This window comes from Paramisgurnus dabryanus, chromosome 12 (assembly GCF_030506205.2).
Source record: "Paramisgurnus dabryanus chromosome 12, PD_genome_1.1, whole genome shotgun sequence".
Classification (NCBI taxonomy): domain Eukaryota; kingdom Metazoa; phylum Chordata; class Actinopteri; order Cypriniformes; family Cobitidae; genus Paramisgurnus; species Paramisgurnus dabryanus.
In genome coordinates this window covers 29866866-29882202 of record NC_133348.1, presented here as the reverse complement: position 1 = coordinate 29882202, position 15337 = coordinate 29866866, and the positions used below count along the sequence as shown (strand labels likewise).

The window sequence follows — 15337 nt, the reverse complement described above, 5'->3', positions numbered from 1 at the left end:
TTTATTTGTCAAATCTTTCATTAGTCTAATCATGCTTTCAGTCTTTAACATTTGCTGTTGGGTGACTTTGTAACTCCTGAGGTTTGCTTTTGTTGAAATTCAACAGACACTGAACTGTAATAATAACAGTTCATGTAGAAATGATGATTAAAGGCAAAACTGGAGTGGTCTCTTAATTTTTCCTGCAGCTGTATATTGATTTTGTGTGTTTTTTACAGATATGCCAACAGCAGTCTCATCAAATATATGGAGAAACATAAAGTCAAACCTGACAGCAAAGTCTTTCTACTGGTGAGTCTGATGTTGACATTTGAAAGGCCATTTACTGTATGTTAATTGTAAATGTATTTTATGATGTACGACTGGATGAAGGACACATAGCTGTAATGTACACTAAAACATTCACTTCCAGACGTTTAACATTAGAAAATTTACTTTTTAATTTAGCTCCAGAAGCTGCTCACCATGGACCCCACCAAAAGAATCACTTCTGAACAGGCACTGCAGGACCCTTATTTCCTTGAAGACCCCTTACCTACATCTGAGTAAGAGTCACACACGTACAGTAGTTTGAAGAGAACTGAAATGAGACGTCTAGCCTATGGAGGAACAATGAATCTCAGGATAGCCTAGGCTGTGAAGGATCTGGATTCGAATTGGGATGGTCTTTCTAGCCTTCAGTTGGGATGCTGTGACGCAATCCGTTTAAAAAAACTGCCTTTGAATTGGGACGTGACTAATGGTTTCTCCGGTAAACACTGAGACCATGCTGATATCTAGAGATTCAATATTTACTTGAACATTAGTGAAGGTTTTTTAACAATTGCTAAAAGACGTTTCTTAAAACAACATTTACAGAACCTCTGACTCTACTAGCAAAATCAAACAATCGCCTCAAAATCATTTAATCTGTGCTTTCAATGAATGCTCAACAATGCTTTCAGATCATACACACAACCAGTCAAAATGAAAAACACAGCATTCACAGTTTGGGTCATTCTACAGAAAAGGTGGAATTCAGGTGATGGAAATTTGCTTAAATAAACTTCTTTCAACATACCCAAAACTTCTTTAATAGCATTAATTAACTTGTCAAATCTATGAATCCGCAAAACGGGGAGCTTAATCTATTTTTAACTTTTTAATACATTTTAATAAAGAATCCATGAGTCATTTATTTGTCATTGGTGTTACCTGTGATTTAAACAACATTAATGTTGATACTAAATATTTTTTCTCATTACAGCTTGTGTATTTAGTTAAAGGTTGAGTAGAGGAATGATAACAGCAAGAAAAATTATTGATTATTAATATTTGTTTAATTAAATTCTTCATCTTTACCCAGCATTGTATGAAATTATTTGATTCTCAGTTTTACTTTTTTCTTTAAAACCAACAAACACGAAAATATTCAACCAAAAAGGCTTTAAAGACTGAAATATCAACAATGTCTTTCATACCATATCAACAACAAAATATTACTGGAAAGTACAAGAAAATACATTCATGACACCAAAACTTGGTTTAACACCAATGACACAATGTAACACCAATGACACAATGTAACACCAATGACAAAATTAGAATATAATAATAGATGCTTTTATGTTTGTCAGTTAAAGGAATAGTGCTTAGAAAGTACTCAATAGAGAAGTAACACTAATGACAGTAACACCAATGATGGTAACACCAATGACAATTTACAGAAAAAAAAAATATTTTAACAAAATGGCTGCCATTAGCCATGTGCTATTTCATCAGAGATGTAATAATCACATACTTTTTCAGTATAATGTATTTTTATGTAAAGATCTTAACACTCCCAGCTATAAAAAAAGAGGAACTAATGACATCCAAAAAAATCTTATCTCAAAATTCTTAGATATATCATGATATTTTAGACAAATAAGGTAAGACATCTCAAAAACCTTTTGCCTTCCTCCACTGCACTTCTTTCACTGACCTCTTGACCCATGCAAAACTTCAAAGAGCTGATGCATTGTTTCAAAATAAAAGTGCTGTGGGTAGGGTAACACCAATGACATAAATTTGGGGGACAAATATTTATTTGATATTATTCATATTAATAGTGTATTTTTACCATTTCAGTGTTGTAGTAAATTCATACAGGGTTAAAGGTAAATGTAGATTAGATTTGTTTTATAAAAAAACATGGTTTTAAATAATAAGTACAGTTCAACTTCCATGTACAGTATGATCAAAGGGACACGGCAATTTTCAGGACCAGACAAAAAAATGTCCAAAAAGGAAAAAAAAGAAAATTAAATAAATAAACTCTCTCATCATTTTAAGGACAGTCTATATGTATTAAATATATATCATTATGGGATTATTGGGTCAAATTAAATGATTAAGGGGTCTGCAAAAGTAAGGGACAAGCATTTCCACCTTTTTGTAGAATGACCCGTTTATGGTTACAGAAAAATGCATGTCATTGTGTATAACATCACACACAACAATGCATGTTTTGCACAAACATTTGTAGTAATCACAAGTTAGTTTGGTGAATATATTGTATACCTAACAGCAGTGGCAGGTGTGATGTTTTCTGTCGTGTTTTAGTGTTTTCGCAGGATGTCAGATTCCTTATCCCAAACGAGAGTTCCTCAATGAAGATGAACCTGAGGAGAAAACTGAGAAGGTAACACTGCCTGATCTTCTCATCACATACAGCAGTGGTTCTCAAACTTTTTCTGCGTGCCTTGTATACGGTGCATTCCTTCGCGGCCCCCCAAAGAAAATTTATGACAAAAACAGTTCTAAAATGTAACATTTTAATTAAACAAAATATATTAAATTATACAAAGTAGTGATGTTGGTTAGTAGGCTTATTTTTTTGGTTTAATTACACAAAATGTATGATAAATTAATGTATTTTATAAAATGTCATAAAACTGGGGCCCCCTGGCTCTGTCTCGCGGCCCCCCTGGGGGCCCCGGACCCCAGTTTGAGAACCACTGACATACAGTATATATCATCTTTTGATACATATTAATATAAATCAGCATTTACACTATAAAGGTTATGCTTTTCAGACTACATCCAAATGTGATATTACATTTTTTTCCTGTTTGTTCTGCGTGCTTGCTAGCTTGTTCATTACTTAATGGGATAGTTTACCCAAAAAGAAAATAAGTCATGCTTATATTGTGCTTCAACTAACTACAGACCTCCACCTGTATAAATATCTTTGTTTTACTCACCACAAAAAAAAGAGCAATGTTTGTAACCAAACTGTTTTTGAGCTCTATTGACTCCCATAGTATTTTTCTTTCCTACTATGAAAGTCAATGGTGCTCCTGTATCCTGCTTGATTACAAATATCTTCCTCTGTTTTTTTAGCAGAGTAAAAAATGTATGCAGGTTTGTAATAACTTGAGCTTTTTCCAAAACAGTAAAAATCAAATGTTTAACTCTAGGGGAGCTGAAATTTTTTTATATTTTCAAAAAAAAGTGGAGTGTCCCTTTAAGGAGAGGAGCGAGGATTAGTAGGAATATTATATAGCTGGAATAACAGTGTTGTTGAGCAGAAGAAGCTGACAGGTGAAATGTGTTCAGGCAGAAGACACACATACACACACGCGCACACGCACACACATGAAAGATGAAGCAGGTTTTCACTGCACTTCACTGGACTGAGTTAATATTTACTTTGACATTTAGTGTCGTCTGTGGGCAGCACAATATGAGCACGGCTGGTTTGTCTTTGAGGATACTGAAAGTGAACTTAAGCAAGCAAACACACATCTATTATTAAACAAAAACCTGCAAACAAAAGCAATCTGCTAAATGCAGTGGCACTTTCACAATAAACTGATAAAGATGAAATTTAATATGCATATAATAAAACTCATTTTTAATAATAATTACGTAAGTAATAAGGTATGAGAGGCTGTGCTGTATACTGCAATAAGTCAAAGCTGAAGGGCATTGTTAGGCATGACTACAAGTGAAGTCAATTTAACCCCTGCAATTGTGAGTTATTCACCGTACAAGCCTTGAGTACCTTATTGCTTTTATAAAACAATTATCACACATTACAATATCAACTTTAATGAAGTAAAATAAGTAAAGTCTTTCTTCCGCTGGATAAAATTGTCCCAATCCTGACAGTAACAGATTGGTGCTGTTTGACTCGTTGAGTGCAACGGTCGTAGATCTATAAAATATTAAAGACACATATAGAAAGTGAAAACAACATATTTTATTAACATTTTATACAGATTTTTTTTAAATCTATAAAATATAGCAAATGTAACAAAAAATCATTATCTTGTGATTTTATCAAACAGTTTCCTATGGACTGATTTAGTTAACATCTATTCAGGGCTTATTATTGATTGCTCTTTCTTCAATATGCAGTCCAAGTCAACTATTTCAAAAAAACTGACTGGTTAATTTTACCCAAAAGCTTTTCTAAATGTGTTTGTTAACATGTTGTAGTGTTTATGTGGCTAAAGATGCTATTATCTCAGACTGTATTTGGAGGAATCAAATCTATTTCTATCTGAAAGTCTGTTGGTAAGGGAGTGACGGGCTGTATTGGTTTTTCATCACGTATTCATTGGAGTATTTAGTAAAAAAATACTACAACCATGTGGCGAGAAGTGGATATTGCATGTCACGCATCTTAAAATAACAAGCAGGTTGAAACCCAGAAGTTTGACGCACGTGTCAGCATTGCTACATTTACCTGCATGAAATGATCATGTATTTAATGCTGTAAACGGCATAACACAAGCAGTGACTATGATAGCTGGTGATGATTTTGATTAAAGAACATGTTGTTTTACAGCTGTTAAAGTGAAGACATGTTCTCTGTCATCTTCAGAATCAGACACAGCAGCACCAGCAGACAGCTGCGCAGACACAGACACAAACGCAGACACAGCAGGCGCCATCCCAGCAGAGCTCAGCGCAGACCAACGGCACGTCGGGCACCACAGGGGGCAACACAGGCCCCTCAATACAGCATGGACAAGACCAGGGGCCACCTAACAAAAAGCCCCGCACCTCAGGATCTAGTGTTCTTCAAACAGAGTACCAGGTCAGCAGAATAAATGTTGTAGAAGATTAGTTTTGTGTCAAAACATGTCTACCTCGCATAGTAATATACAAACAAGGAGGTAAACAGTTTTTATATTAGATAAGCGTGAAGTATATAAAGTTACATGTTATTCAAATGTATTTCCTTATTTAAATAATGTAATAGAATAATGCAATAATTAATACTTAAATTCCAAACTGTATCTTTTAATCTTGTCTTGAAATTAGGTACATAGAGGTATTCAAAATTATATTCTGTATTAGGTAATAATATAATAATAAATAATTCTAATAAAATTAAGTAGAGACCCTTACCTGCCAGCAATCAAGATCATCATTGCTACTCCATTAAAGCTATGTGGCACATTTTTTAAATATTTCTACAGTGGCAAAAACAAATCAGGAAGGGGGCCAACACATTTTCACACCATTGAAGATGGAAAAATGCTGTGCGACAATCATTGGAAATGTGACAATTGAATGAAAAATTGCTGTCCAACATCACACCTAGGTTCTTTAATGCGGAAGACGGAACATCAAAGCAACCATTTATAGAGATATTGTATTCTGACATATTTAGTTTGAAGCTATTTGGTCAAATAATCAGTACCTCTGTCCTTCTGGAGTTAAGGAAGGGGAAATTGCATAGAATAAAATAGAAAACTGGTGGGTTTTGCCAGGTTCTGAGAGAAATGTAAAGCGGGGTATCATCAGCATAACAATGAAAATTTGTTATGTTTCCTCATAATATTTCCTAGAGAAACCATGTATAAGGAAATAAGGATAGGGCCTAGAACTAATCCATGCGGCACGCCATATTTAACCTTAGAGTTATGTGTGTTTTCCTCATTTACATAGACAAACTAATAGCAGTTGGTTAGATAGGACCTAACCCAGGTTAAAGCCTGACCACTAATGGTGACATTATTTTAGTCTATCAAGTAGAATTTTATGATCTGTCGTTTTTAAAGCCTGTCTGTAATGGTGAACAATCGCTTTCCAAGCATCATGCAATACCACTACCATCTATGCTCCACTTTCCCAGCTACTTTACCTTTTAAAAGGCTGAGGTGTAAGGCGTGATGATTGTACTATGGTATTGGTGTTTTTTCTTCTGTCCTCTTTAACCTAAAAATGTAAGGTTTCTGTTAGATCATTAAGGTTTCCATGGTTGCTTGCTACATGGTGCATTTCAGGCAGGTCAGGATGATTGCTTTTGAAGTATTGTGTATAAGGCTATAGTCTGAGATAACATTGCTCTGAGGTAGTATTTCTGTGTTATTATTATTAAGTCCATATAACAAAAGGTCTCCTCCAAAAATACTTCCAATTGTCTATAAAGCACCACTTTGACATCCAGTCATGTTGTAACAATAATCTACTGTGAATCTCATCATTCCAATAGGGAGGCAGGGAGGGCATATTACATTGTCTGGCAGTGTTTTTGCAATTTCACACACCTCTTTAAGAGTATCTTTAGTGACTGGTGGAGTGTAGTATCACTGGTGCTTACGTGAATAACAATCTTAGAAAAAATCCAGCATTCGTAAAGTGATTCTGATATCTAGCAACCGTGTATATTCAATGCAAGACGAAGCACTGCATGTTTGTTATGAGATCATTTCCAGAGGGAGCAGATTTTGTACCTTTCTTTTTTATTCATTTTGTCCATGTTGAAACAAGATAATGCAGTGCAATGTAAATAGTGCCCAACCTTTGTGTGCTTTTTCCTTAGTGCAGGAATTGGAAATGTAACGTAACGTTACGTTTTAGCTTAATATCCTCAATAGAAACACAATACACTTGGCAAATGTCTAATTAGCATATTTTATTGCTAAAATCCGTATCACATTCATGTTCACCTGAGGGGGCGGGTCAGTCCCAGTGGCAATCGTGCCACGCATAAGTCATATGCATGCTATGCAAATTATCAGGAAAATTGACAAAAACGTTAATGCTATTGAAGGACATTATAAAACATGACACAGCCATGGTTGAGATGCATCTAACTAAATAATTAATAACTCTAAATAATTCAAGCTCTGGATAAATCTATAACTTACATTACAGTACATGAAGTTTATTATTTTCCTGTTTCTGATTTACGTAAATATAATCCAACAATTCCTCTCATTACAGCACTCCAGCTCACGGCTCGGTTACCAGACCAACGTTCAAGGCTCCACCCAGTCGCAAAGCACTATGGGATATTCAACTTCGTCTCAGCACCAATCCCATCGATACTGAGACTCACAAACACACAAGTACTTAAAATGAAGTTGTACTCCCCACGCATACAAACATGGCAAGTTCATATTGTCATTGGAAGGGAAATGCTCTTAATATCTTTTAAAAGGGTCTGCCTCATAGACATACACACAACCTAAGTTTAAACCCCTTCAAATCTACCTGGCTTCCCACAACAAATGCCACGTGCAACAAGCACAACTGTACAACCCTTCAGCATAATCAGCTTCAGGCCAAAGTCACTAAAGGAAAAGTGTTTAGTATAAGTGGATTGCTAAAGGTGATGTCCCACTAGTCATGTTTTTCATATTTTCTTCGTATTGCCGGTCACAGATCGCAGAAAACTGAAACTTTAAAAAATCAGGTGACGCCAGGTTCGTCTGTCCACATTAAATTCAACTTTGGAACAATTTCACAGCTAATAACAATGTAATTGACGTTTAATATTACTATGATATGGAGCACAATTTTAAACCAATGAGACTTCGCCGTGGGCGGGGCTTCCCAGTACAACACAATAGAAGAAGTGACATCTCACATACTGTCACTCTCATGGCAAATATTACACACAAAATAACAAACTATACTGCCTCGGCCTAGCAAACTCTTATTAGCATTCAAGAATAATCAGTCTTTGTGAAAACATTACTAACTTTTTTAAAAAGTTTGTCCAGAATCCACAGCAATATGAGTGGAGCTCATATCGTTTAGTCTGTTTGTGTTGGACTAGTGGGACCCAAACCTAATGCATATCTATTAACATGATTTATAGCAAATCATCCTCAACATTGTAAGCGTTGGTTGGTTTACCATAAAGCTTCTCTGAGACACCACACACCCCTGATACGGACACTTCTGCAGTATATAAGCAATTGTAAATAGGAACCAAAACCTTTCTTCCTCTCTCCTGTCTGCATGTACGGACCGGAGACTGGATTTTGTAATATAATGTGTGTATATTATAAAGACTGAAGAACAAAGAGCACTTATCAGGAGACATGAGACTCAATGTGACTGTGTGTGAGTGGACAACATCACTAACCCACAACACACTTTCTACATGCTTCTCCTTTTGTTGTATATCAAAAAAAAAAAAAAATGTATTATTTTATGGTCACAGATTGTAGTAGATGAGAGGAAACCTTGTTCGTTCGTTTTTACCCTTTCTACAAGAGTAACAACTAATACATTTAATATCAAAGAGGGTATTTCTTCAAAACGGGTGCCATATAGACATTATTTGTGTAAAAATGACTTTAACAAGGAATAGCTGATGCCAGCTTTACTATGTGTTAATACAGATAGCTTTCTATACATATCAAACAAAAGTTTAAGAACCTTTCCCCTGTCTCACAACGCTGTGTTTCTCACTTATCTTGACTATTTTATCAAATGTTTAATGAAAACAAAATACATGGAGACAATTTCTCTCTTCTATATCTGTTTCTTTATGTAAATTATATTATATTCTGGTTAACAACATTACACTTTAACAAAAAAAAACATTACAGACAAAGCCTTGAGATCAAGGTTTGCAAATTGACCTATAAATTTGTCAACCTTGTTTTTCTGACTAAATATGTCTTTTTAAAATTCAACACCTCAAATAAATGACTTTCTTAATATTTATTACGTATTGTTTTCAGTACAAATATCTAAAAGTTCTTAAATCAAGATGCATTTTCTTGATGAGCAAAATTACCTTAGAAAATAAGTTTAGTTTTAATACTTAAAAATATCAAATATAAGTTAATTTGTGCTTAAAAAGCAAAAAAAAAAAATCTGCCAACGGGGTAAGAAAAAAATCTAATAAATGTACTTTTTTCTTAAACACTTGATTCAAGAAAAAAATCAAGAAAATTTTCTTACCCCATTGGCAGATTTGTTTGCTTGTTTTAAGCACAATTTTTTTTCTAAAAACTAGACTTATTTTCTTGGGTAATTTTACGTATCAAGAAAATACCAAGAAGGATTAGGGCCAAATTAAAAAATAAAATCTCAAAATTAAAGTCATTATAATGCGAGATTTAACTAGTAGTTTTTCGAGTAAAAAGTAAAAACAAATAAATTACGGGAATAACGTCGTAATGTTTGAAGAATACAGTAAATAGAATGAGAATAAAGTCATACATTTTCAAGAATAAAGTCAACACCATGAGAATAAAGTTGCGGGGTTCAAGAATAAAGTTAAAATAACGAGATTAACCTTATAGCAATACAGGATTAAAGTTGTTATATTTTGAGAATAATGTCATATTTTTACATCAACATGTTCTGAGTGATATAAACAAGCAGATCTGAAAAGCAGATACCAAATAACCTAGGCTACCTGCCTTATTAATAAAACATTATAAGGGTGATGCACTTAAAAAGCAATTAAGCACCTTAAGCGCATTCCCTTAGAAAACCCTTAAAGAAAACGCTGATTGTGTCTTAATGCATTTTAAACAATGATACTAAAGCACCAAACTCAGCAAACATTTTATTAAGAAAACATTTTGTGTACAGGCAAACAAATGATCCCAGAAAAAAACACCACAAAAGGCGTTTGTTTCTTACAATCATCACGATTGGGCTCTTCTGCTTGACCATACGCGTACTTTATTTATGATATATTATTAGTGTATAGTGAATTTAGTGTATTAGTATCCTTACTTAATCATTTAAAGCATTAAGCCATGTTGAGAAAGTGAAACTTGGCTTGTTGCATTCAGATTCTGAGCAAATGTCCCTCAGTATTGTTTTATTAATAAGGCATTTGGTATCTGCTTTGCAGATCTGCTTGTTCACATCATTCCAAACAGGTTAATTTAAAAATATAACTTTATTCTCGAAACTTCACGACTTTATTCTCAAAATATTCTTTATTTGGAATTTTTTTTCTCGAAAAACTTCTAGTTAAATCTTGCATTATAATTACTTTAATCTCGAGGGGTTTTAATTTTTTTATTTTAGCTTGGCCTTAATCCTTTTTGGTAAGAAAATGCATCCTGATTTAAGAATTTCTAGATATTTGTACTAAAAAAACAAAAAAGAAATTCAAAATAAGAAAGTAATTTTTTGCTGAGAAAAGGCACCCGTTTTACAGAACGACCTGAATATCTTATAAGACTAAGGACATATGTTAATATTTCATTGTGTTTTAGGTCACAGCTAAAATCTGTGTCTGTGTGTGTATACTTGTACAGCTGTCTGTGTGAGAACCACATTTTTTAGTAAAACCATCAGAGTGAAGGAAAAAGCTGATTTTGACAGTCCTCTCTTTTTGGCACCCCTTTAAAGGACTGTTTTAGGGATAAACGGCACCCATTATGCAAAATCCACTTTAAAAGCTGTTTTGACAAAAACGTGTGTTGGCAATGTGTGAAGACAACCACCCAAAAATCTTTTTTAATCCCCATTAAACCAGAGCAGTCTCATTAAAAATGCTGTTTTGATCATCTTGTTAATGTGATGTCACACTAACAACGCCCCGCCCACTGGCACCGCCTAACTGGTTAATTTGAACCAAAAGCTTTTCTAAATATGTTTTTTAGCACATTGTAGCACAAATGTGGCTAAATAAACTATTGTCTCAGACTGTTTTCACAAGAATCAGATCTATTTTAACCAAAAGGCTGTAGTTTATTTGCATTTAAAGGTACACACATGAAAACAGCACATTTTTACTACCACCCAAATAGGGGCATTTTGGACATGCTATTATAAATTATCTCTGGGATATTTGGAGCTAAAACTTCACAGACACATTCTATGCTCACCTGAGACTTATATTACATCTTGTAAAAATGTGCATAATAGGTGTCCTTTAAGACTTGACTTTCGGGTTACAATTGGGTTATGGTTGGGGTTAGTTTATAGGAATTGCATTACATCTCAGTGTGTTCTCACATACATAGCTGTGTGTGTGCGTGTGTGTGTGTGTGTGTGTGTGTGCGTGCGTGCGTGTGTGTGTGTGTGCGTGCGTGTGTGTGCGCGCGCAGATATACTTGCATGCCTGTGTGTTGCATTATCCGGGCAGCTAGCAGTTAAACTGCTTCTGTGACTGTTACCTCCTCTTATCTGCTGTTTCTTCAGTGTTTTATATGCTTGGCTTTTATAATCTGTTTATTGTTGGTAACTGCTTTTGAAGAACAGTCATATATATATATACTGTATGTTGTTTGAGCTCAGCGTGTGGAGCACTGTATCAATCAAAGGCAACTTAACTCTCGCTCCTTACGTAAAACATCAGACCTCAGTCGTGTGGCTTTGAAACACTCAGAAGTTTTGATGTGTCCTGTTTTCTCAGATTACAGGATTTTCTAACTGTTTTTATTTTTTTTAATGTATTGGAATCAGTGGACATAATGTAGGGCTGTTGTGCGTTTCCTACCATGTCAATGTGAGGTTTTTACAGTCGGGTCCAGAAGTCTGAGACTATAAAAATCGAGGATTACTTAAATCTGAAACATATTACCTAAAAGAAAGAAACATTTTCTGTGTCACTTATCCATCGACTATTTTAACTTTTTACGAAAGGTCAGATTTTAATTCCTTTCGCTGTAGCAAACAAGACTAAAACTTCTAAATTTCATATGCAAATCCACATTTTTATTATTTTTCTTATTGAACATTTCACTTCAATTGTACATATTTTATATAAAATTTGACTAAATTTCACTAATGTTCAAAGACTTCGGGACCCTGTGGTGTGTATTATTTGTTTACAGGACACATGTGGGGTGGGAGGGTTTCGTTGAAGGTGCCGGCCTAAGAAATAACTGTAGTCCCAACGTTTTAAAGTGTAGTTGGTTCAGATCATTTTACCTTACATTTTGAACAGCAATGTGAATGCAAATAACAAAATAAATAAGGATATTATTTTGTAGACTTTTATATGTAAATTTACAGTTAGTACAGATTTGACTGACACATTTACTCAAATTTATAAGAGAAAATATCTACAACATTGAAACCAAAAATCATAATTCCTTAACATTGAAGTATTGTGCAGTATCCAGTAGGAGGCAGTAGTGACCAACAAAGAGCAAGTATGAAGTTATTGTTACAGCCGTCAGATGCATTGCAATGGGCAAATGCATACATGGCAAAGAAAAAGGTTTTTCTTTCTGTATGTCATCATATTGAGAATTGCATATTGTAAGCTGCAATACTTTAACAAGAACTAATTTACACTTTGTTGTGAATTTGTTGGTCCACTACGGCAGACCTGAAGAAACTGCTCGGGTTAAACCAGGACTTCTGGTCACCCTAATTCTGCTCTGTATAGTTTCTACTGCATTTGGGACAGAAACTTTCATACACACTTCCTATGCAAATCTATAGCAGAAAAGCTTTTAGAAAGGAGCTCAGATCAAAGATCAGATTTTTTCATTTTTACTCTAAACTGCACTTCTCATATGTAATCTTTGAATGAGGTATTATTGTATAGTCTATGGTATTGTTTTCAAACTATGATAGAATGTAAAATAGCATATTTATAAGAATTAACTCGGATGTACAATCGGATTTATTACTCTTGTTTGTATCTCTCTGCATAGATGTTTAATAACATGTTTGGCATTTATCTGTCTTAAAGATTAGTAGAGCTGTATGATAAATCATAAATCTTTAGTGTAGTTATTCGTTTGTCTCGTTCATTTCTTTCCTGCTGTGTACATGTGACGTAGTTTACATGAGAAGCAGTCAGATGAACTCCAGAATGAGCGTGTAGATCTTCACCTTCACTTTGCATGGCTTTAAATGGTCCAACTTAAAGTGGTTAAGTTTGTGTTTAAAGTCTGATCAAGAAAATAGATCCTTGTAGCATGAACTTTAGGTTAGATCCGCAGCTCTCGACTGGTTTTGCTTCAGGAGATAGATATATTGAACATTTAAATTAAATGATTATCCAACATAACTACCAAATTTGTTGAATAGTAATAATTCCTTTAATTGTCATTGAATAAAACACATTGGAGGTTGTTTTAAGTTTGTGCCAAAATACTGTTTGTCATTAAAAAGATTAATATTTTTCTTTTATTTTTTCTTTTATTTTTTCTTTTGTTTTTGTATAAGTCTTTAACTCCATCCGAGTGAACCAGCAGTTTAAAGCCACTGGAATAAAGTTTGGCTGTAACATCTGCGATTATGACAATTATTTGCACTTTCAGTCAGTTCTGTCATGTTTTTGAGCTACATTTACGAGTGTCCTCTACATTTTTTACATACTTCCACTTTCTGCATTAAGATATGCATGTACATTACCGAGCTAAGATTGTCTTTGTTACTTTTTTGCATTTTATAATATAAAACATCTCAGATTATGGACAATGTTTTTTTGTTCTGAGTATTAAAGGTGTTATTTGAAATATATCTGATTTGTAAATCAATGTGATGACGCTCTGCTGTGTTGATCTGAAGGAGCTTCTCTTTCTTTCACTTACAGTTATGAAAGACGTTTCAATGAATGTTTAGGAAAAACATTGTGTACAGCATTTTGTCATGTTATGATATGTTGCACTGTTGTTACAGAATTATTTAGTGGCAAGTGATTTAATAATTGTGTATTTTCCTCTTTTTTTTTTGTCTTGTTTAGACACTAAACATATATAATAAAGTAAGAAGCAAGATTAGACTATCATATAAACACATATGTAGGCTATTTAATTCACAATGGCCCCTAGATTTGAAACATTGCATGTTTTTGTCTTTTTCATTCTGAATTGTAAAATATTTAAATTGTCACATATTTATCATGTTGACTTGTTTTTATCAGTGCTGAGGTTATCACAAATTTCACAGTGCCTCCTTTCCATGCATTCTTACTCTTTCTAAAATGTTTGGAGCTGTCAGTAAATCATCTGTAATAACTTTTGATATGGATTTGTCTTCTGTTATATTTTAAAGGGACAATGAATCTGTTGATTTTTTTGTTTAATACTGTTGTCTGAGGTCTACTTATGATGTTCGCGTGGTTTTTACAATCAAAAACATCAAAAGCAATAAGTTATAGGATACTTTGTAACATGGTTCTGATGCTGTCTGGAGAAAAGCTTCGTTTGAAGGGGCGGGCCGCATTGAAGACCTGGACGTAAATGCCCACTGCTATGATTGGACAGCTTCATTCCCAGTCATTACATGTGGGACATTTTTTTTAAACATTAATGTGTAAAAATAGCAGCCGAACACATATATGTTTGAGCCACAAAAGATTCTGGGTGCTAAAGATGATAATACTAAATGACAATACGTATAGTAAAGTAGAAACAAAACTTTAAAGTCGACGTGACTAAATTACCGTAAACAACACAGTAAGCGCGCATCAGAATCTAAACTGCGGCTGATAAATCCTTATCAATAACTTTGCATATTTCTATTTTGCTTGTGAGGTTGCTCTTAGATACACGTAACGTTACATACCACAGTTGTATGATAAAAAATCTTTGTTGAGTGTTGGACCTTTCAAACGCAACTTGCCTAAATTACCGTATACAACACAGTAAGCGGGCATCAGAATCTAAATTGCAGCCGGTAAGTCCTTCCTTATCACTAACTTTGTATATTTCTTTCGTTATATTAGAGTCGTATTGATAAGTGTTGCACTTTTATTAATCGTTTAATGTTTTTAGTAAATTAAAACAGTCAAATATACATGTTTAGACACACAACAGGACACTTAATGTATATACTGTTGTGTCATTAGTGGTGCTTTTAATCACAGTCTCTCTGCAAATTCAGCATCGACTTGTGGCTTCTTTACAAATGAATCCACGGTACACAAAGTAAACAAACACTCCCCACGTGAGCTGGAACTTCTTTAAAGCTCCGGTTCTTTCTGTGATTTTGAAGCTTTGATTGTGTTTATAGTTTGCAATATAACATTTATTCATGTGTCACATGTAAAAACGCGGTATTTTTCACACAATGTACTTATCTGTATGGCGCTGTTTTCACTGTCCTCAAAACAGGCTGATGTCTTCCTTGTTCTATGAAGTCCCTCCTTCAGAAATACGTAACGAGTTCTGATTGTGTGTGTTGA

General features: G+C 34.2%; 1 protein-coding gene across 7 annotated transcripts in view; it reads left to right on the top strand.

Annotated features, from left to right (window-relative positions):
• cdk19 (cyclin dependent kinase 19) overlaps nt 1–14168 on the top strand; it is a 76134-nt gene extending 61966 nt beyond the window's left edge. For all 7 annotated transcript variants that reach the window (XM_065268734.2, XM_065268733.2, XM_065268732.2 and 4 more), the window contains 5 exons: nt 219–291; nt 448–545; nt 2584–2662; nt 4853–5068; nt 7207–14168. In XM_065268734.2, the coding sequence (XP_065124806.1) occupies nt 219–291; nt 448–545; nt 2584–2662; nt 4853–5068; nt 7207–7314 (574 nt within the window). In that variant the 3' untranslated portion in view covers nt 7315–14168. The remainder of the gene's footprint in view (nt 1–218; nt 292–447; nt 546–2583; nt 2663–4852; nt 5069–7206) is intronic.
• The last annotated feature ends 1169 nt before the right edge of the window (nt 14169–15337 follow it).